This window comes from Podarcis liolepis, assembly GCF_965112155.1.
Source record: "Podarcis liolepis genome assembly, chromosome: 1".
NCBI classification, from domain to species: Eukaryota; Metazoa; Chordata; class Lepidosauria; order Squamata; family Lacertidae; genus Podarcis; species Podarcis liolepis.
In genome coordinates, this window is record NC_139554.1 from 109,125,381 (window position 1) to 109,147,092 (window position 21,712).

Consider the following 21,712-nt stretch of genomic DNA (forward strand, 5'->3'; position numbering starts at 1 on the left):
CTGTGAGCTCTCTTAGCTGGTTCTCCCCTTATTATGGGTCATGGAGGGATGTTGCCCCACTAATGAAGCCACTAGAAGCCTTATGAAGTCTGGCAAGGTCTGTTTTGTGGTTGGCCTTGAGGGAGTTGGTGGTGCTCTTTGGTTCTGAAACTCTTGGCTTCTAGAAGGCTGAGGAGATGGAAACCTTAATGGGGAAAACCAAACTAGAGAAAGTATGTCCTGACTAATGAATAGAAGCAAAAGAATAAAGTTAAGAAATTATAAAATAAGCATTATGTATTCTATAATAAAATCATGAAAAAGTTTAAAAACTTTACAAATAACGAATCCATGGTCAACAGACCAAACAGGAATAATCAATCTTAAAAGCAAACAAAAACACTGAAAGCATAAATGATGTTTATTTAGTACCCTGACTTCTGCTGCTACTGGGGAATGGATGGCAGAAGGACCACATCTTCAGGCTGGAAAAGCTCAGGAAGAGGTGCTAAATGTTCATTCCTTTCTATATCTCTTCCCTACCCCCTCAACCTTTGCTTGGCTCCTTTGGAAGCCACAGAAGAATCTCAGCTGGGGAACACCCTACCTGAGATCAGTTCTTCACATCACAAGCTGAGATCAAGATGAAGAGAAAGCATGAGCGCTGTTTCAGACAGCACACTAAGCAAAAACAATGGCTTTGCGCAACAGCAGCAGCTGGACTTAAGGAGAAGTGAAGTGGTCATCATCTCCTCTCCGGAAGTCTGCATGCTTGCACTAAGTCATGGTTTCGTTTAGCATTACGTGTGAATTGGGTCATAATTCAGTCCCTGTGGAATATGGCTTAGGCTGCTGTGTCCAAGTGACCTGATGGAAAAAACTGTAAAAAGGGCTAGTTTCTATTTAGAAAAGCATTAAATTGAGGGGATTTCAACAGCTCCCAACCTCCTTATGTCATGAATACTTATGTCATGGTTATTTAATCCCACACACTGCCATATAATATTATTAATGATAATACTATTACTATTTAAAATAACAATATAAAATTACATTCTTACTTTCTTCTTGTATGTATGCATCCCAGTCAAACGGCGTGCTATTAAATGTACCATTTTCTCCTAGATTTTCTTCTAATGTGCTATTAAGGTAAGGATCACTTGAATTTGTAGCATTGGCCGGATTCCAATACAAGCATTTATGCCTCAAGTTGCCCATGAACAGCTGGAGCCCTATTAGAGCAAATACACTCAGACAAAATACAGTCAGAATCATTACATCTGACAGCTTCTTCACAGACTGAATGAGGGCTCCCACAATTGTCTTCAGGCCTGAAAGCAGAAGAGCACTGTTAGGAAGATGACAAACACATATTTTAAAAATACAACATACCCCAGTAACAGTCCCTGCCCCCAATAAAAAACCATGCAGAAGCCCAAATAAATGACTTTGATATTTTATGAACTAACAATGGTTCTATTGCTTGTGAAGATGCGTCTTGTGGAGATGAGGTCACTGGAAGTTTATATTCATTGGACTGGTGAATGAAGATGGACTGCACTTAATTCTTGAAAACAACTTGTTTTAATGCCAAAACAAGTGATTTTTAATCATGCTTTTCATTAGCTTCATACAGAAGAAATCTTACCGTACCAAGATTAAACAATTTTACACAGAAGGAAGTGCTACTGAAACCATTGCAACTTGCTCCTGCATAAACATGTTTAGGATCCAGGATTGAAGTGTTAGAGGTGTGGATTTCTAAAGAAAATTGTCAACACTTTTAACCCAACCCTCAACTGGAATTAGCTTTATAACATGTTGCTAAGTAAAAGAGTATATAACATACTAGGACTTAATGCTAAGAAACTGTGGGTGGTTTGGAAAAAGATAATAAATTTCCCATGCAACAACCATGCTATTTTTTATTTTTTAATCTTACTGTTTTGCATTCAATAGTGATTCAGATATTTCAACAAGTTCAATTGTGATACAGATATTGGTCTTCGTAAAATTAAAAAAATCCAAGAACAAATACAGTTTTACAGTATGCGGGTAAAAAACACATGGGTAAAAAAAGGTCACAGTTATGATTATGTTTTCTGTCACAGCTTGACCTAAAAGCTTGACATTATATGATGCAAATCACACAGGCTGTGTATACTGCCGTAATCTCATGCAACATGTTAAACGCAAAGGCTGGTTTCAAAAGTAAAAAAGCAAATGGCAAAAAGCAAAGGATCACAATGTTCATTGCTACCGAAACATGAGTCCTGCTTTTTCTTGAGTGAGCAAGCAACGAGGCTTATGGTGAAGGAATGTGTGTGGTTTGAATTTCCATGAAGTCTGAGAGTCAGCCTCTGTGTTTAACCTAGCTCTCACCTGGGATGACTGATATTGTTTTCAATGCCCGGAGAACTCTGAATGTTCTCAACGCTGAGACATTGCCCAGGTCCACAAACTCTGTCACATATCTGCAATAGGGGAGTTCACACACAAACACAATGACAGGATAAAAAGGAACAGTTGGGACGCACGAGGGACCTAGCACTTTACACCACTTACTTCTTACCTGGGATTACAGAAATAGTTTTCAAAGCTCTCAATACTCTGAAAGTTCGAAGAGCTGAAACATTGCCTAGGTTTACAAATTCTGTTATATACCTGTAGAATCAAATCACAGTTATTCAGCATCAAGGCAGATGTTTTGCTACTTACTTGGGGTCTTTCATCAAGATCCCTTGGGTAACTTTAGTGGAAAAAATTAAATAGCGACACTGAGATGTTTACCTTTCACTGCAGTTTGCTTTTCATTAAGGTTTTTCAGTGGTGATTAGATTACATTTAAATGAAGGAGGGGGGGATGAGCCACAATGATTTTACTTGGAAAGCTTAACTTTTTAATTAAAGTCATTTGTGAAGAGAAAGGGGAAGGTGTTCCGCTTTTGGTAGGAGGGGGAAATTGCAGGACTTGAAATTACCTTCTTTGTCAATAACTTTACTCCTAGTGTTCCATGAATTCCACAATCGACATTACTAATTACTTTGCTAGTATTACACCATATATGGATTCACCAAACAAACAATCAAACAAACAAACAAACATACAATGCCACTATCCTTATTAAAGTTGGGGAAGAACAAACAGCAGATTTTTCTGGAAGATCAACATTGATAATAGTTTGCCACATGAACTTCTTAAGCTGCAAACCCTGATTCATTGTGTGTTATAAGTACCCACAGGACAAAAGAAGAATCTCTAATCTGCTGTGATTTATTTTCTCCAGTCCAGTTGGCTGTAAGCCTGAACACAGGGGTTATATGTTGGCAGCAAAAATAAACTTGTACAGAGAAGTTTCTTCTATATCTACTTGCCTATTCACATTCATATTCCTTGGTGTGGTATAACAGTATTATACGGTTTAACATGCACCAGTCACTAGAAAATTGCATCCAGTCATTAGTCATTGAAGGATCTATTTTCTCCACCCCGATTGATAAAAGCAGATCGTATTACCATAAACATCATAGGTTTTTGTATGCTCTCCATGCAAAAAAACCAAAACCAAAACCAAAAAGGGGATGGGCAAGAAAGGACCGTAAAACTTACGCAAATGTAATGACAGTGAAATCCAGCCAGTTCCAGGGATCCCGAAGAAAGGTGAAACCATCTATACAAAATCCTCTCGCAAGTATTTTTATAAGTGATTCAAATGTATATATTCCTGTGAATGTATACCTGGGCGAAATAGTCAAAATATTCATTGTTAATTAAAATGTTGTGTTTTTAAATAAACAAACAAATCTTTTTCTAAGACTGTCAAGTCATCCTTCGTCTCAGGTATCTGCTTTCAGAGCCATGCTGTCTTTGAACACGGAGTTTCCTTTTAGCGACTATTGGACAATGCCTGTCCATAGACCTAGCCCTCTATTGGTAGATCTGTTCCCCTTTTGAACTGTCTAAGCTAGTGGCCATCACCTCTTGTGGCATAAAGAGAATTATACATAGCAGGAAGAAGGGTCCACTGCAACCACTGACAGCCCATTCTCTTGAGCAGTAAGTCTTCTTTAAGCATTAAACTTACAATTAAGTAAAACGTATGAGTATGGACCTGGGCCACGCCAAGTGGCCCATGTGCCCGACATCCAAGCATACAGTACAAAGGCAGCTTTGTTCTTAGACTTCCATATTGTGTAGAACCTTAAGAAACAGGGGTTCTAGTATGTATGGGTAGAAGCACCCTCCCTGCCTTCAGATGTTTGCGCTGCATGTGTGGGTGCCAGGAGGAGGGACTACTTGGCACAGCCCAGTTCCCTACATGCTTGTTCTCCTTATCTGTAAATATAATGCCTGAACAGGCCTTGACTGTGCAAGAAGAGGTGGATCCCCTTCAGCTCTGCACTCCTGTGAGCTCACTGCATCCTAGCCACATTCTACAGGATGCAATCCTTAAATGAGTGGCTGAGAAGTATGAAAACAGTTTCACTACTTTAGCCAATGCCCTGCTGAGCTCAGGTTGGCAGGGCAGAAGTGAGGATGGAGTTGGCTGAAGGCTCTTGCATTTCTTAAGCCATTCCTGCTCTCATTTTTTGATGCATTTATGTTGGAAGGGGAATAATATGTCTAATTTTCCCTCCTGGGGTGGTATTAGGGGCCCATGAGTCATATTAGGGACCCAGGAGAGACTCTGAATCCTTTCAGTCCAAGCTGCTCCCTGACCATACCAAAACTAGAGCTCTGATATTGGTTAGGCCAGAGCTTCGTTCTACCCGGACACTGAAGTCCAGCGCCGAGGGCCTTCTGGCGGTTCCCTCACTGCAAGAAGCCAAGTTACAAGGAACCAGGCAGAAGGCCTTCTCGGTAATGGCGCCCACCCTGTGGAACGCCCTCCCACCAGATGTCAAAGAGAACAACAACTACCAAACTTTTAGAAGACATCTGAAGGCAGCCCTGTTCAGGGAAGCTTTTAATGTTTGATGTATTACTGTATTTTAATATTTGGTTGGTAGCCGCCCAGAGTGGCGGGGTATAAATACATTATTGTTGTTGTTGTTGTTGTTGTTGTTGTTGTTGCTGCTGCAGGGAGAGGGAATCTCTGTCCTTGAGGAATAGAACTGATCTATCCTACGTCCTCTGGAATTCCCTTCCAGGGACCATCAAATTGCACCTTACATCTGTCTTAAAAACATTATTAGCTCCAGTAGAATTCAGTCCACAACAAAGCATGCAAACATGCATATTAATAGTATTCAACTTACTCTACATTCTTTGTCCATTCAGGAGGGTTACTTAGGGTCATAAATACGCAGTTGGTCAAAATAGTGCACATAATGAGCATGCTGAATAATGTAGATTATATCATTAAGGAAAATACAGTGGGAAATCATATAATTATTGATCAACAAAACACAAAATTAATGGGATGTTCTGTTTTTATTAAATCAATACATTTGTTTAAAAAGCAACTATAGGACAATACATTAACTTCTTATTTTTTTGAAATCCAGGACTATAGTAAATGTAGATAAGGGCAGGCATTATTTAGGTAAGGGGAAACAATAGAATTCATTTCCACCAAAGACCATTACTCACTCGAGTCAATATTCCTTGGACAGAACTATCTCAGAACCCATATAGATATGCCTCAGGCAGCCACAGCAGAAACTGAGGCCTCTGAAAATTTGTTTTTGTTTTAATTAAAAAATATTGCAAGTAGCACAATCACTAAACGGTCGCAGGTGTAGTGAAAATTCCAATAGCTAAGGTGAATATGAAAATATATAGAATGACCCCAGTAGAGCTTTCAAATAGTAAGAAAACAAGTGTACTCAATACGGGATGTTAATAGCAAAGTATTTTAAAAGGATGCAGCTGCTGTGCAAAACTGGTGCTATCCATTGAACTTGAAGTTCCAGCAAAATGAATGTAGATGCTGAAAGTCACAAACTGGATAGGGTGTGCCAAAAATAGAAGAGTATTTGCATACAACATGGGTAGCCAATGGGGTGCCCTCCGGATGTGGCTGAAATCCAGTTCCCATCATCCCTGACCATTGGCCATGCTGGCAGGGAATCATGGGAACTGGAGTGCAATGACTTCAGTAAGGCGCCATGTTGACTTAGGGTCAGATTTCTTCTGGCTCAAGCTAAAAAATAACAACCCATCTTTAATTAATAAAAACCTAAGAACAAAAAAATAGCCTGCTGGATCAGGCCAATGGGCCATCGAATCCAGCATCCTGTTCTCACAGTGGCCAACCAGATGCCTGTGGGAAACTAGGAAGCAGAATGTTATGTACTGAAGTTCTCACCCTGGGCCAGCAGGGGGATACTGTAGATAGATATGCAAATAAGGGATCGAAAATGACGTTCAGTGATTGGATAGTTGTTACAGTAGCGTTGTAGTGGAGCTCTATATAAGCAGGCTGACTGAACCCTTCAGTTCAGTTCTGTCCTGACCTATGAATAAACAAGAGCTGTTTGAAGAATCGCTGTGTCGTCTGATATGTTCACCCACAACATAACACAGAACATGAGCGCAAGTGCACTCTCCTCTCCGGTGGTTTTCAGCAGCTGGTATTCAGAAGCACTGCTGCTTCCAACAATGGAGGCAGAACATAGTCATCATGATTGGTAGCCATCGATAGCCCTCTCCTCTGTCTAATCCTCTGAAAGACACTCAAGTTAGTAGCCACCACTGTCTCCTGGGGGACCAAGTTCCATAGTTTGACTCTGCACTACAATGTCGAAAGTTCATTGTTTATCCACAGGTAAAGGTAAAGGGACCCCTGACCATTAGGTCCAGTCATGGCCGACTCTGGGGTTGTGGCGCTCATCTCGCTTTATTGGCCGAGGGAGCTGGCGTACAGCTTCTGGGCCATGTGGCCAGCATGGCTAAGCCACTTCTGGCAAACCAGAGCAGCGCACGGAAACACCGTTTACCTTCCCGCCAAAGCGATACCTATTTATCTACTTGCACTTTGTGCTTTTGAACTGCTAGGTTGGCAGGAGCAGGGACCGAGCAACGGGGGCTCACCCCGCCGCGGGATTCAAACCACCAACCTTCTGATCGGCAAGTCCTAGGCTCTGTGGTTTAACCCACAGCGCCACCCGCATCTATCCATACACAACATAAAACATGACCACATGATGGCACCACAAACTATGAATTTCCAAACCAAATATATTTCATTCTACAAACTTAATTTTCCCTGCTAAATTGCATTTTTTTTCCTAGCTGCATTTTTTATCATATTAGCCAACAGCACAGTGAGGTATATTTGAATAAATATGGATCCTCACCAGCAAGATACACCACAACACAAGTAATATATTGGTCTTACAAAGCATCATTTGATTCTGGAATTTTTTGAGGTAGAGTTTTGTCAACCATGAGAACGGGAAAAGCACAGTCTCAACCAGTTGAGCTTACTTTCTGAGCCAGTCGAAAGCAAACTTTTATACTTCATTCAGCCAAGGAGCTTACAAAAAGGAGGAAGCAAGTGTTTAACTTCTTTTGCTCACTGAAATTGGTGGGGCTAAAAAAAAAGTGTAACATTGGTTGACTTCTTGAATTAGAATGGTGCAATCTAGCACTGATGCATACAGTGGTACCTCTGGATGCGAACGGGATCCGTTCCAGAGCCCCGTTCGCATCCTGAAGCGAACGCAAGAACGCAAGAACAAGAATTAAATTGGAAAATGTGACATTTAAGATTAGATATAAGGGTTGAAATGTGAATTGGGATATAAATTTGTAATACAAAGCAGTAAATTGGGGAAAATAGGGACACAGCTAGGAAGAAGAGTCAACTTTTTGGAAAAATGTATTAAATTTGATGTAATTTGGTATTGATTGGTTAAAATTTGGAAGACTAATAAAAACTATTTGGCAAATATGTAAATACATAAATACTTGCAATTACAAAAAACACAACCACAAAATCCAGGATGGGATTGTTTGTGCTACTTGGTTGGAGAACTGCATTGCAAAATTCAGAAAGCTGGAATTTGAAGGAAGGCTGTGTTTTTGTTCTCATATTATTTCAGAAATTGTGGATTAGGTAGACTCACCTTGAAATGTGAACTGTGTTGAATTTCTCCTCCATCCTTATTGGAGAATGCAAACAACTGGAGAGATTTGTAAAGTGAAAGGAAGGACGCACACAAACACTTCTTGACCATTTTGGAAGGTGGGAAAGTACAACAAATGTCTTGCATCCACCCAACCCATGAGAATTTCTCCCCCCAAAATTCTCCCCCTTTCCTGATCTTGGAATTCAATTTCTTTTGTCATAAAATTGGTGGAGAATGGTCGAAGCGCAGGAGAAGATTTTGGCACAGCACAGCACTGCATCAGGTGATTTCCTCCATCCAAAGTTGAAAGGCTTACAGTAGTGCAGAACGAATGATACAAACTCCTACAATCTGTAGGAAACTCTACTTTAAATCAATGGTTTATTGTGTAGAGAACGTCTGCTAGTCTTAGCCGACTTACAACACAATCCTATGCATGTTTACTCAGATGTAAGTTCTATTGCGTGCAGCGGGCCTTTCTCCTAGGTAAATATAATTAGGATTGTAGCTTTAAGAAGGTCTTCCATTGGTGGCTGATATATGTGCATCTGATTTGTCACTGATGAACCATTCCAGGTAAACAAAGTACAGTCATACCTCATGTTATGTTTGCTTCAGGTTGAGCATTTTCAGATTGCGTCCCGTGGCGACCCGGAAGTACTGGAATGGGTTACTTCCGGGTTTCGCAGCTCACGCATGCGCAGATGCGCAAAATGACGTCACATGCATGTGCAGAAGCAGCAAATCGCGACCCACGCACACACAGACACGGGTTGCATTCTGGTCATGTTGCAAACGGGCCTCCAGAACGGATCCCGTTCGCAACCAGAGGTACCACTGTAATACATTTAGACCATTTCATGACCTAAGAAAAATACTACTGCTGCTGAACATCCTTCTCTATTTTGACAAAGCATTGGACACAGCATTAACACTAACCACCTGGCCACTCCCCCTCTGATTGGGCTTGCAGCTGGGTGCTTAAATGGTAAGACTAGCATCTTCCAGGATCATGTTCCAAGGACACAACATTTTAAAGGATTTTATCAATGGTGTCATACTACAGTAGCTGAATGGCAGTTCACACCAATTATATAGCACATATAAAGTTCAAAAGGTAACGTGGGTGCCGAAATGGCAAGACTGACCAGAAAGCTCAGGAACCAAGAAGACCAAAACTTTAATAAGGAATGGGAAATTTTTTATAATTTATCTTGGAGACCATTGTAAACAGATGAAAACATTAGCAGGATTGCAACAACACTTGCAATGTAACGGGTATCATGGAGATAAAGAAGTTATAAAAAAATATGGAGTACTGGAAAAGATGAAGCAGAAAAGATTTAATAACAGAACCCATGGAGGGGCAGGTGAGAAGTCCAGAGATTCAGAGGAATCTCTTAATTGTGAATATGTATTGTGTTATTTTTATAATTTTATACATGTAAAATCAAATAAAAATTATTTCAGAAACAAAACAAACCCACACACACAAATGGTAACGTGGGGGGCGCTGTAGTCTAAACCACTGAGCCTCTTGGGCTTGCTAATCAGGTCAGTGGTTCAAATCCGTGCGACGGGGTGAGATCCAGTTGCTCTGTCCCAGCTTCTACCAACCTAGCAGTTTGAAAGCATATCTGTGTGAGTAGATAAATAGGTACTGCTGTGGCAGGAAAGTAAACGGTGTTTCCATGTGCTCTGGTTTCCGTCACGGTGGTTTGTTGTGCCAGAAGCAGTTTAGTCATACTGGCCACATGACCCAGAAAGCTGTCGGTGGACAAATGTCGGCTCCCTCAGCCTGAAAAGCGAGATGAGTGCCGCACCCCAGTCGCCTTTGACTGGACTTAACCGTTCAAGGCTCCTTTACCTTTACCTTATACCTTTCAATGCACATGCATCTTACCCATGCAGAAGCTCCAATGACAGCTGTCACTGAGGTAAGTGTTAATCAGATTTGTGGGAGCACCATATGTACAGTAGAGCTTTGATACCCAACTAGAGGAATGGAATAACCTGTGTGCTCTATTTGCTTTAAACTAATCTATTCCATCGGTATTTGTGACAGGGTAGGAAGGTGATTTCAGAAAGTCTTTTGAGAATTTTGTTAAGCAAGTTTGAAACATTTTCATTTTAGACCTAATCATGTAAAATTAGAAACAGGGATGGTCACGAGGAAACCGAAGAACACATTTGTTGATTGCTATCTTATGAAAACAAGTGAACAGTTTCAAAAACAACAACTGGAAAAGGATATGAATGTACCAAAATCTTAATAGATATTTTTCTAATAGGGTTGAAAGGAGTTAAAATGTATAGGGCAGGAGTGGCACTGAATCGGAAAATTGCCTTTCCTCTATTCAATACTATAAAAGTCTGGAAGAAAGAAGAAAAGGTGAGAGCAACTTAAAGTCATGCACTTCTACAATCATCTTTCATTATTAATTTCCCCCAGTGATTAAAAAAACCAGTCACTGTGAACACCTCCTTTCCTGTCAAATGCTGTATTGTTATAACTTACCTGATAAGCAGGACATTATTTACTATGTAAGAGTATTCGTTGCCCTTCGCAGATGCATTTTCCTCTTCATATTGTTGTTATATCGTTTGTTTGCTGTTCTACTCAGACGCCTTTCAGCAGAAAAGTTAATAGCTGGCTCACATTTTACAACACATTTTGAAGCACCTCTTGCCTTGTGCGTGAAGGCCATCTCTGAGAACCTTCTATTGGGGAGGGTCTTAGGATGTTGCTGAACTGCACCTACATAGCCCTCTCCCTACACTTCCTCAGAGATTAACCTGAGAGGTACCCAAGCCATTTGGTATTCTGGACAAACTTGAAGGCAACAAGTATTTTCCCTCCCAGGTACACGAGTATACTGATGTTTCAGTCTTTGGTGGGTTGCATATGTTTCACTCTTTTACTCCTTAGAAGAAGAGCAGAAACAGCCTCCATTAAGTGTTTGTTCTTTTAAAGGATGGGCAGAAACAGCCGCCATTAACTCTTTCTCCTCTGTACTCAAGTGCTCAAATGAATTGGGAAAGGGCTCTTTTTGCTATAGTATTTATTACTTTTTAAGCAACCATCCCAGTTTATCAAAATCCCAAAGCTTTAATCAACTGAATGCTCCAGTCACTATAAACTTTGCCCTCCAAGAACCATATTATTTGACTGCTTATGGTGGCAGTTTGGTGCAGATCAGAACTGCCCATTTTGCATGCTGCTCCTTAACAAAACATAGCTTTAAGAAATCAACCACAACAACTCCAGGGGAATTATTGGATGTAACAGGGAGCAGATATATCAGAAGCCTGAAGTGCCCTTTTTTTTTGCACTCTTCATTTGATAACTAAAACTATGTGATGTCTGCTGCCTCCCTGGTGCCAGGGCAGGGATATTCGGAGGATACCATAGCACAATGCTTTGCAATATAACAGACACGACAGTTGGTGATTCACCATGCAAAGTGCCAGGACAAGCAGCCTCTGGGCATACTTAGAGTGCCTTGCTAGAGTTGCCTGCATGGTACAAGGAAAGGAAGCCTCTGAATGTACACAGAGGGTTGTGTTCACTGTTAGTCATACTCAGGGTAGACTCATTCAAATAAAAATGGTTCAGAACCATTAATTTCAATGGCTCTACAATGAGTAGTCAATAGTGGGATACAAGCTAAAGTGGCTGGTCCCCAAGGAGAAAGGTAGTCACCAAGTCACCTGCATGGTACAAGAGAAGGAAGCCTCTGGGCATGAACTCAGCACAGTAAAACTAACTGAGCATTAGTTTGTTATGAGCAGACTTCTGGCACATCAATAAATTTGCAGGATTTTTAAAAAAAATTTAAGGCATGATGTGGGCATCAAAAGGGGAGGGAGCAAAGAAACTAATGTGCCCTAGCCCCAACCTCTGTGTGTAAATCTGGCAATGATTTAACAGCTGCTCACGCCGTCTACAGAGCATGCTGGTATGGACGCTTGCAAAGCAATGTCTACAAAAGTGCTTTTAAGAAACCCCAAACTGCAGTACTTCAAAGGCTGATGTGTGCATCATTTGAGTCAAATGCAATATTGCATATCAACATGAGAAGGCATACGCACCTTCATCGTAATAATATCATGAACATATCTTGCAGAGTTGGGAATTTCCCTTTCCAATTTCAAAGAGGAGAAACAGGTATGCAGGATAAACAAGCCCATCACCCCCTCTAAAAAGTTTTGCTTCTTCCCAACCGGTAGAATTTGTTTCCTCTGTGAAAATGTCCTTGGACAATTTAACAACAGCAATTAGCAATGGAATAACTGACTCCGGAGAATACCTTGCCACAGCTGTTGTTCCTGTGTACATGCAACCAGCAAAGGTGAGGAAATTCATAACTAACCAAAGGAACAAATGTGTCTTATACTCACTAGGGGTTTTAGATGGCAGTCCTTCCCAGTCCTATCTTGAGATGCCTAGGACCGAATCTGGGATCTTATGTTAGCACAGTTAGTATTCTACCACTGAACAATTACCCATTGCCAAGTTTATTGTATTGGTTTTCCTAACTTGTACAGTTTGACTATTTCAAAACAAGTGTCATTTCCCCCTAGGATGTCCTTAAAATGTCATGAGAGAATAAGTGCCATGCTCAAGCCAGCATTCCATAGATCAGGTGTGGCACCCATAACTAGCTGCTTTGTATGTCCATGCACAGAACATCCTTAACATTATTCCATTTTCTCACAAGGAATCTTTTTGATTGCTGTGATTTGACCATACCATCTGACCAAGATGCCTTTGGTTTCAGTGAGCATATTCTTCTTCATTTCAGTTAGACAAGCTACCCAGGGAAGGAGCATGATGTGTACCTCACAAGAGGTACTACACCTCTCCTAACATCCCACACCCCACCCCACACTCAGATTTCACCTGTGGCTCCTAGAAGCTGTCAACATGTGACAGAGGCCACACCCCAGGAAACGGCTTTGACAGGCTGGCTAAACCAGGTGAGGATGGCTGATGAATACAGGCTCCAGAGGATTGAGCAGACAAGACTAACTATGGGTCCAATGGTCAAGAAGGTGGTTTCTGCATGTGCTGCAGAGGGAAATGAGGGGCTGATGGAGCTTGTCAACCTGAGAAGGTAGCCCATCTAGGAGAAGGAAAACTCTGATCCTAAACTTCCACTGCCTTGCAGGATATCTTTGGGAGAAGAGAAGGCTAAGGAGTAAAACCTACAGTAATCTGGAGCGGAGTCCGTAAGGCAGTTGGATGTTGCCTTGTACACCTCCTTCTGGCAACTCATGCAGCACCCAAGCTGGTGCCTAAAATACTTCTCTGCTTTCCTTTGGACCAGATCAGTGAGACTGAAAGAGAGGTCTTGCCATCTGGGTAGCCCAAGACCTCCATTATGCACTACCCAGGCTATGATGTATGTTTTTTAAAAAAACTGCTGCTTTTATTTATTTATTTAGATAGATAGATAGATAGATAGATAGATAGATATAGATAGATAGTAGAATAATTGTTGTCAGCAAACAATTCAACCACCCAGCTAATCAATGGTCTCAGAAAATATGAGAAGCATCCTTGCAGTGCAATCAATTGTCCTTACCCAGAAATGCTGGTTTTCAAACCTGGTAGATCACAAGTAACAGAGATCCCAGGAAGGCACATGGGAAAATTGTAGGCTATGTGCCTGACTGCAAGGAAATGGAAAAGGAAAGGGACAGTGTAAAATGCTTGATATGAAAAACTCACTTTTTGGTTAAGATAAAATGGGTCCAGGTCTTCCAAGGGAGTAGCCACCATGCCAGGAGGTATGTCTCCATAAATAAATGGCAGTGATTTTCCAGCCTCCAAGTCACTACTGGGCTTTGGGCCATTTTCGTCGTCGTCTTTACGGTCTTGTTTGGACTGCTTAGCCTTCTCTGCAGCAATGCGTTGCTCAATAGCTGCAAGAGACTCTCTAGTGAAGTAGTGGAAGCTGTCAGGTCCTGGTGGTACAAGCACTGGCTGCTCCATCTTTTCATCCTGCTCATTTTAATTACCATTTATTCTCCTGCATAAGGAAGTACTGCATAAGGAAATGGGCAGGGAAGGAAGGAAGGAAGGAAGGAAGGAAGGAAGGAAGGAAGGAAGGAAGGAAAATATGAAGAACAGAAATTATTAAGCAGGGAAGGAACACTTCCTCCACCAACTCTTTCTGATGCAAACAAATGACAGTACTACGTTGTTAAAAAGAACTTTTAAAAGAACGAGCCCTTGGATTTCCAAGACACAATCCATCAACCCACCTTGCTGCTGTGCACACTCCATTTCCTTCAGTGAGATTTGCCTGTGGTTCAGAACAGTATCTGTTTTTCCTCTGGCAGGACTTCCAGACCATTAATTATTATTTATTTATTACCCTTTGTTAAATTGATATACTGCCCTATATACCCGCAGGTCTCAGGGCGGTTCACAGGAAAACATCAGAATATAATAACCACAAAATACGGAATCAAAATACAACAAAAACAACCCAATAACCCAATTTCGGTGGGTGGCATAACCAATCGAAATTGATCGGATAAAGCTTTTCCTGGCATGCAGATCTAATGACAGGGAAATTGTGGATTTCTGCTTGTTGCGGAGCTGTCAAAAGACACAGGGACCTGACCATAGGGTTCTCATATAATCCCACTGGAATGAATGGAGATTGCCCCGCAGCAATGCACAATAGTTTGGTGTCCTAAAAATAGCTTATTGATATGCCAGCTACTTGAGACAAAGCGCTGAGCCGTTCTAAAAGCTATTTGATCTTTTTTTATATAAAAAAAACCACACAGACAAAACACTCCAAGCAAACTGAAGTGTTATTGGAGGGCACAGCGTTTTACTTCAAACAATATTTTATTAATTACAAAAAATAAGAATGCTAACCTGCTACAGAATCCTAGGGGGAACACATTGGTTAATTAACAAAAGGGTCTAATTCAGTGACTCGATTTCAGCTGGGTTGATCCTGTGAAGATATTTTCAGAATCAGGTCAGAGCAAAACCCTGCCTTGCATTCTCCTCTGCAAAATGCAGGCAGAAAAAAAATATAGCAGATAGTTGGGGTTGGGATTGGGGGTTGGGGATGGAGACACCACGTTTCCACTACAGTATGTGGCTCTTGCAGAGTACTCCTGAGAGCCCACATGCTTGTTATAGTTGGAAACCGCAGCATATGCTCTTAATTCCTCTTAATGGATTTGATATTTTGGAAATATGCTTAAGACCGGAAAGAGATGAAACAGTGTCACAAATATACCGTATGCAGCCAAAAATCAGCATGGCAACAGAGGGAGGTTGGGTGGGGGGGGGGAACACCAAGTGCTGAGGAAAACTGCTTATGGTGCACCTTTTATGCTGCTGAGAGGTTTTTCTTTCTTTCTTTATGGTTTTTGCAGGCTGGGTTTTCAAATGTGAATTTGGACAGAGAAGAGCACATCCTCCCCACCCCCACCTCCTCCGAGAGACTAGAGCGTCTGCAATCTCCACCCATTGGCAGGATGCCTTGAAGAAGGCCTGCTCGTTAGTGCCAGACCTAATACACTCGGGCAAAAGCGGGAGATGAAGAACATCAGAGGAGTGCAAAAGGAAAAGAGGGAGGTAGAAGGTATGAGCAGAGCAGAGAAGCGATGCTGGATCAGAAGGGTGGAAGCGTGTGCCGATTCATTTTAAAGGAATGGGGAAGGATCAGAGAGAGAGAGAGAGAGAGACAGGGATATCTATGGAGAGGGGAAAGGAGGGAAGAGAGAAAAGAGGAGATGAAGAAAGGACAGGAAAGAGGGAGTGAGAAGAGAAAAGGTAACAACTACCTTCGATTGCGTAAGAGAGAGGAAAAAAAGAAATTGTTGGAACGTTCAATGAAAAAGACTTAGAACTTCCAAGCAGAAAGACCAGTGAGATATTAGAATGATTTAGGGGGGAAAGGGGGTGTCGAAAACTGTCTTTTGGTTGTGACCATTTTGTTTGAAATCAAATTGCGAAAAGAAGGAAGGAAGGAAGATCTGCAGGGAAACCACTGGAAATCTTTGTTTTATTGCAAGTGTTGGGGGAAAAGGTTGGGTTTTGTTGTTTTTGTTTTTTGCTTAATGGCAAAAGGAAAATCCCTACACTGCAAAACAAAAAACAACAAAAACAGCTAATGGATCCTTAATGCACATGCAAAGTAAATAAAGCCTGAATTTCAAAGGTCTCCTTTGACCATGTCTGTTAAGTAGATGAATCCCAATATACTTCAGGTTTAACATCTGAATTGACATTAAAGGACTATATAAGGATGGTTCACTTAAAACAGCAATTCCAACTTCTCTAGATGCATTATAAGCCAGATGGAATCAGTAAGCATTATATATTACAAGACTACCTGAATTTTCACATGGAGACGGTAATAGTATAATTGGTTTAGGAGTTCTGCAGTGTCCCAGTTACATTTATCAATCATTTCAGAAACTAATACAAATGCATCCTTTTTTTTGGGGGGGGGGGAATATGGACTTGTAATAGAACAGAAATGGCGCTACAATTGGCCAAATGATCAGCAGTATTGGTTGGGGAAAAAAACAAACTACGGTACATGTGAGCATTATTAAAAAGAATTCAGTTTCCTTCTACACTCACAAGCACAAACTGACAATAGGACGGAATTGGTTGCCCTAAAACTCTTAACACGGATTTTAATTTTAAATTTTTTTTTTAAGTAACAAGGCATGACTCAAAATTTGGAACCTTTGTTGGTGATGATACAAGGTTCCTGGCAGCCATTGGCGCATGAAAGGATGCGTCAGCACTCTTGGTTGGCTGTGACCATTGTTCCAAGAAGTGGCCTTATAGGAAGCACTTTGCTTCTTCTGTTCATACTACAGCATCAGAGAATGGTGCAAAAGGGAGGTATAGAAGGAAGGGAGAGAGGAGGAAGGATGATGTTGCAGATGTTCAAAGTCCTGGAACAGAAAATCCGGCCTCATTCGCACACAATTGTGCTTGTGTTACAAGTGCCAACACTAAGACTGGGGAGTGGGAGTTTACACACAGCACACTACAGAGGGTGGAGTGGGGTGGGTGGGTACCCCTATTTGATGCAGGTCATAGGCTCCCAAGTTGGGTTTACCCTTAGATGCACTTGCAGAAGGAGGGCTGGAGTGGAATAATGTGGCTTACCCAATGCCTATGAATAACTGTTCACATGTAGAGTAGACCCAATAAAAGTTGTGGCCTATTTTACTCCCAAACTATATGCTGCTGTCTTGTCTGGCTAGTTACTCTGGGAACTGGAGGGTCACGTGGTCTTGGCATTTAATGGAGAATCTGGCCACATTTGCCCATGCTGTGTGAAAAGTGACAACATACTACAGAGGTTGAGCTCTCTTGACCTAGAAGATAACATTACAGTGGTACCTTGGGTTAAGTACTTAATTCGTTCTGGAGGTCCGTTCTTAACCTGAAGCACCACTTTAGCTAATGGGGCCTCCTGCTGCCACTGCGCCACCGCTGCACGATTTCTGTTCATATCCTGAAGCAAAGTTCTTAACCCGAGGTAATATTTCTGGGTTAGCAGAGTCTGTAACCTGGAGTGTATGTAACCTGAGGTACCACTGTATTTCCCCAGCTGACTGAGCTAAACTTAGATGGGACATTATCATCATCATCATCATCATCATCATCATCATCATTATTTTAAGTAAACCCTACCACAGCTGCTATCAGCCCCAGGAAGAAAGCTTCCTTTGCTGGTAAGGGCAGTTTCCTTTCACGGGGTAAAGAGCAGATTTGCTGGTGGGTGGAAATTTCCATCAGGACTTTGGTGAATGGGTAAGAGTGCTGTCATACCAGTACTGATTATCTTCTTTCATCCTCCACACAGCTGTTATTTACAAGGAACAGCCTAGGCAACTCAACACAATCACACATTTAATGTCACATTTAGCTTAGTCCTTTGTATTAGTTTGGTAGTTCTTTCATGCCTGTGTAACTGTACAAACTACTATGTACACTAATGGTATCACTTAAATACTAAATGCAGAGAGGATCAGTTCACCTAAACAAGCATTACTTCTTTTTTTCATTCAGTTGTATCCTTGGAAATATGGTCATGTGAACACACTCACACACACGTATAGGAGTAATAGAGTAGACCCTGGCTGCATCTACACAGCTATAAAAAACACTCTGAAAATGCTCTGGGGAAAAACGATTTTAAAGGTAACAATGGAAAATTTAATAGAGTTCCTATTTCAGCTCCACATCACCATCTGGTGTCAGAACGCATTTATAACGTTTTATTTTTACTAATGTAGCTGAGTCCCCTATGAAATAGATTTACGTCCACTGATCTAATTCTGAGCATGGCTTGGATATTGCCTGCATGTTGTAGAAATGCAAGAAAAGGACCCGATTTAAATATCACAACTAGATTTTCTCTTTGCACGCAATAACGAGGGAAAGCACATTTATCGTGTATTGTCTCAGAAATACCGAACTCATCATAGCTTCTACTCAACATTTCTTATATGCTTAATTCTGCCTCCAATAAACTGCAATGAAATGCTCCGCATCACTGTTCCCTCGCCTCACTTCCAGCAATTAACACATAACATTGTTGGTGTCAAGAGTAATGATCATCACAACAAGGTACCCAGTCTCTCTAAAACCTGAGCTACAGTTGGCATCTAAACAGTTATTACCTGCCAAGTACAGTCCTCTTCCTTACAACTAGGGCATACGGTGTGCACCAGTGATGACCCTAGAGCCTGAGAATTACTGGCAGAGATCACCCTTTTGTGAAAAAGCTGCCTGCACTCTGTTGTGGCCAACGAACCCAAAATATGTTGTGTTTATTATGGGTACTGAAAAAGATACCCTTTGACCATTTAGGGTTTTTTTTTTGTTTTGGTTTTTTTTTGCAGGCAATAATTTCATTTATTATTGTTTATTTAAAGCATCTTTAACCCAGCTGGAAAGGCTCCCAAAGCAGCTTATATAAAATCAGAAAGAAAGAAGGCAGCCCCTGCCTGCTCAGAATCTGAAAGACGGAACGCAAAATGAAAAGGGAATCAGGTGGGAAGAAGAAAACAAACCCATTTCAGAAGCCAGTTCTTAAAATTCCAAAGTTTTTAGAACGACCAGCTTGAAAAGAAACAATTCAAGAAGAAAAGGCAAAGGGAGCTGTCCCTTCAGCAGAGCCAATGAGATGTTTCCTGCTTGTCTTCTCTCCCCCTGCTGTGGCCTGATGGAATACCTGCTGCCCAAAGTTGCAGATCTGAAAGTATTTGCCTGCTAAGAATCACCTTTAAAGTAGGACTTAGTTTAAAGAAACAATGCCCGGCAAATTTAGCATAGGATGCCAGCTTCAAGGCTGATGTATTTTCCCTCCTTTGTCAGGTGTGTGTCAGAGGAACAAAGCCTTCCTTGATTCACCCATGATATGCCCTTTTCTGCCTGCTTCCATCAATAACAGTGGAGGGATAGATCTCTGGGGATAGACCACTTCCTTCACCCATGAAGAGGGAGGTCTGCAATAACCTACGGTGCCTGGAATACCTTCCCAGGGACTGTAGGATCGCACCCTAAATGATGTTCCCTAACAACATGTATCTGAAACCATGAGAGTATACATAACAATATTACATTACTAAAATACAGTTTTCTCTCTCTCTTTATCTATGAAAAGGGTGTTGTTTTTCTGCCTCACACACTCAGTTCCTCTTGCAGTCTGAAGCTGATCACCAAGGATGTATTTGGCCAACAGAAATCTGTTACAGTAAGCAGTCCTTACTCTACATCCTTCTGTTTGCCCTTGCCCTATGTTATATATTATGGTTTTCGCTTTTGGCTAAAAGTTGATAAATCAGGGCAAACAGAAAGCAAACACAAGCTGCTCTTTCGAAAAGCTATCAAAATAAACAGGGAAGAGTGCTAATATCATTTAATTAGGTAGAGGTTTTGCCCCGGGTGCTCATAAAGGTTCTATATCTGGGTGGTTTAACATTCTGCCATTCTATAATTATTATATTTTGTGTTTTTTTCTCTCCTTGTTTTCTGAGTCAATTTGGAATTGAAGAGCAGGACAGAAGTGAATTAAATCTTCCTATATACATAAAAATGTAAGGTTGCAAACTGAGAGGGAAATGGCAGTTTGAAACAACAGCAAAGGTTTGAGTAAATACCTTCATACATTGGAACATTTGTGGGCTCCGAATCCTTTATCTCTCACACATGAGGCAGCTGAGGAATGGAAGAGGGAGAAGTTTGAGTACAGTGAGAAGGGAGAAACACTGAAAGGAAAAAAGTGGCTGGTTTGAATAGCAGACGTTTGAGTAAAGTGGAGGTGGAGAGACAATGAGAGGAAAATGGCATTTTCAAACTGTCATTGTTTGAGGTCTGAGTAAAGCGGTGATGGAGTGACACAGAGAGAAATGGTGGTTTTAAATAATAGCAGAAGGTTGAATAAAGCAGGGGTGGAGAAATGCTGAGAGAAAAAGTAGTGATTTAAAACAATGGCAGAGGTTTGAGTAGAGTCAGCAGCAGGTGACCCAAGGGGCAGTTTAAAACAGGGTTCGAGTACAACGAGAAGGAAGTTGGAAAAGGCTTTCAATGTTAGCTTTCTGAGTGTTAGCTTCTGCATTGTACTATCTCTGCTATTTCTCACTGTTTTTGTTTTTTTAAAAAACAGTGCTCCTCCGCCTCTGCTTTCCTCAAATCTCTGCTGTTGTTCAAAACCACATTTTCACCTCAGTGTTGCTCCACTTAGGTTTTACTCAAATTTCTGTCATTGTTAAGTACAGTGGGGAAATGGCTGTTTGAAACTTCTCCCTATTCCATTCATCAAAAGCTTCATGTGAGAGATACACAGGATGAAGAGCCCTCAAATATTCTATAGTACCTTCCCACGGGATGCGGGTGGCGCTGTGGGTTAAACCACATAGCCTAGGACTTGCCAATCAGAACGTTGGCGGTTCGAATCCCTGTGATGGGGTGAGCTCCCGTTGCTCGGTCCCTGCTCCTGCCAACCTAGCAGTTTGAAAGCATGAAGTGCAAGTAGATAAATAGGTACCGCTCTGGCAGGAAGGTAAACGGCGTTTCCGTGCACTGCTCTGGTTCTCCAGAAATGGCTTAGTCATGCTGGCCACACGACCCGGAAGCTGTACGCCGCCGGCTCCCTCGGCCAATAAAGTGAGATGAGTGCCGCAACCTCAAAGTCGGTCACGACTGGACCTAATGGTCAGGGGTCCCTTTACCTTTACCTTCCCACAATGTATTTCACTCCTGGTACCATGTGTTGTCTTCAACAGGAAGTTACAGATTCAACGTTGTTTAGAAACTGCATGGGTGTTTGCTTGTGACTAAAATATATGTACAACATTTATCAGTTGAGCATGACATTCTCTAATTGAGCAAGCTAACTGACAGGCTTGCTCTTAAGAGGCTATTTGTCTTAAAGATACAGCAACATACATCAGCATGCTGCAGAATGAGAAAGAGGCAGCAGCATGGAAATAGGGGTGGCCTGTGTGCAAAGGAGAGTTGGGAAAAGGAGAAAGGGGGAGGTAGTAAAAAGGACAGGGAGGTGATAATGCTGTGAGCATGCAAAGGGGGCTGGCAACAGGAAACAGAAGAGGTGGAATGGGGGAGGATCTTTCTGCAAGGGAGAGT

General features: G+C 41.5%; 1 protein-coding gene across 4 annotated transcripts in view; it reads right to left on the minus strand.

Moving 5' to 3' along the window:
• Positions 1–21,712, minus strand: part of LOC310703397 (sodium channel protein type 1 subunit alpha) — a 105,551-nt gene that overhangs the window by 38,091 nt on the left and 45,748 nt on the right. For 2 of the 4 annotated variants that reach the window (XM_083495759.1, XM_083495761.1), the window contains exons 2-7: positions 13,790–14,105; positions 10,308–10,428; positions 5,239–5,326; positions 3,590–3,718; positions 2,362–2,453; positions 1,041–1,310 (exon numbers count right to left, since the gene is read on the minus strand). In XM_083495759.1, the coding sequence (XP_083351885.1) occupies positions 1,041–1,310; positions 2,362–2,453; positions 3,590–3,718; positions 5,239–5,326; positions 10,308–10,428; positions 13,790–14,053 (964 nt within the window). In that variant the 5' untranslated portion in view covers positions 14,054–14,105. Of the gene's footprint in view, positions 1–1,040; positions 1,311–2,361; positions 2,454–2,551; positions 2,644–3,589; positions 3,719–5,238; positions 5,327–10,307; positions 10,429–13,789; positions 14,106–21,712 lie in introns of all 4 variants that reach the window. The other 2 variants (XM_083495758.1, XM_083495760.1) reach the window with 1 other exon arrangement.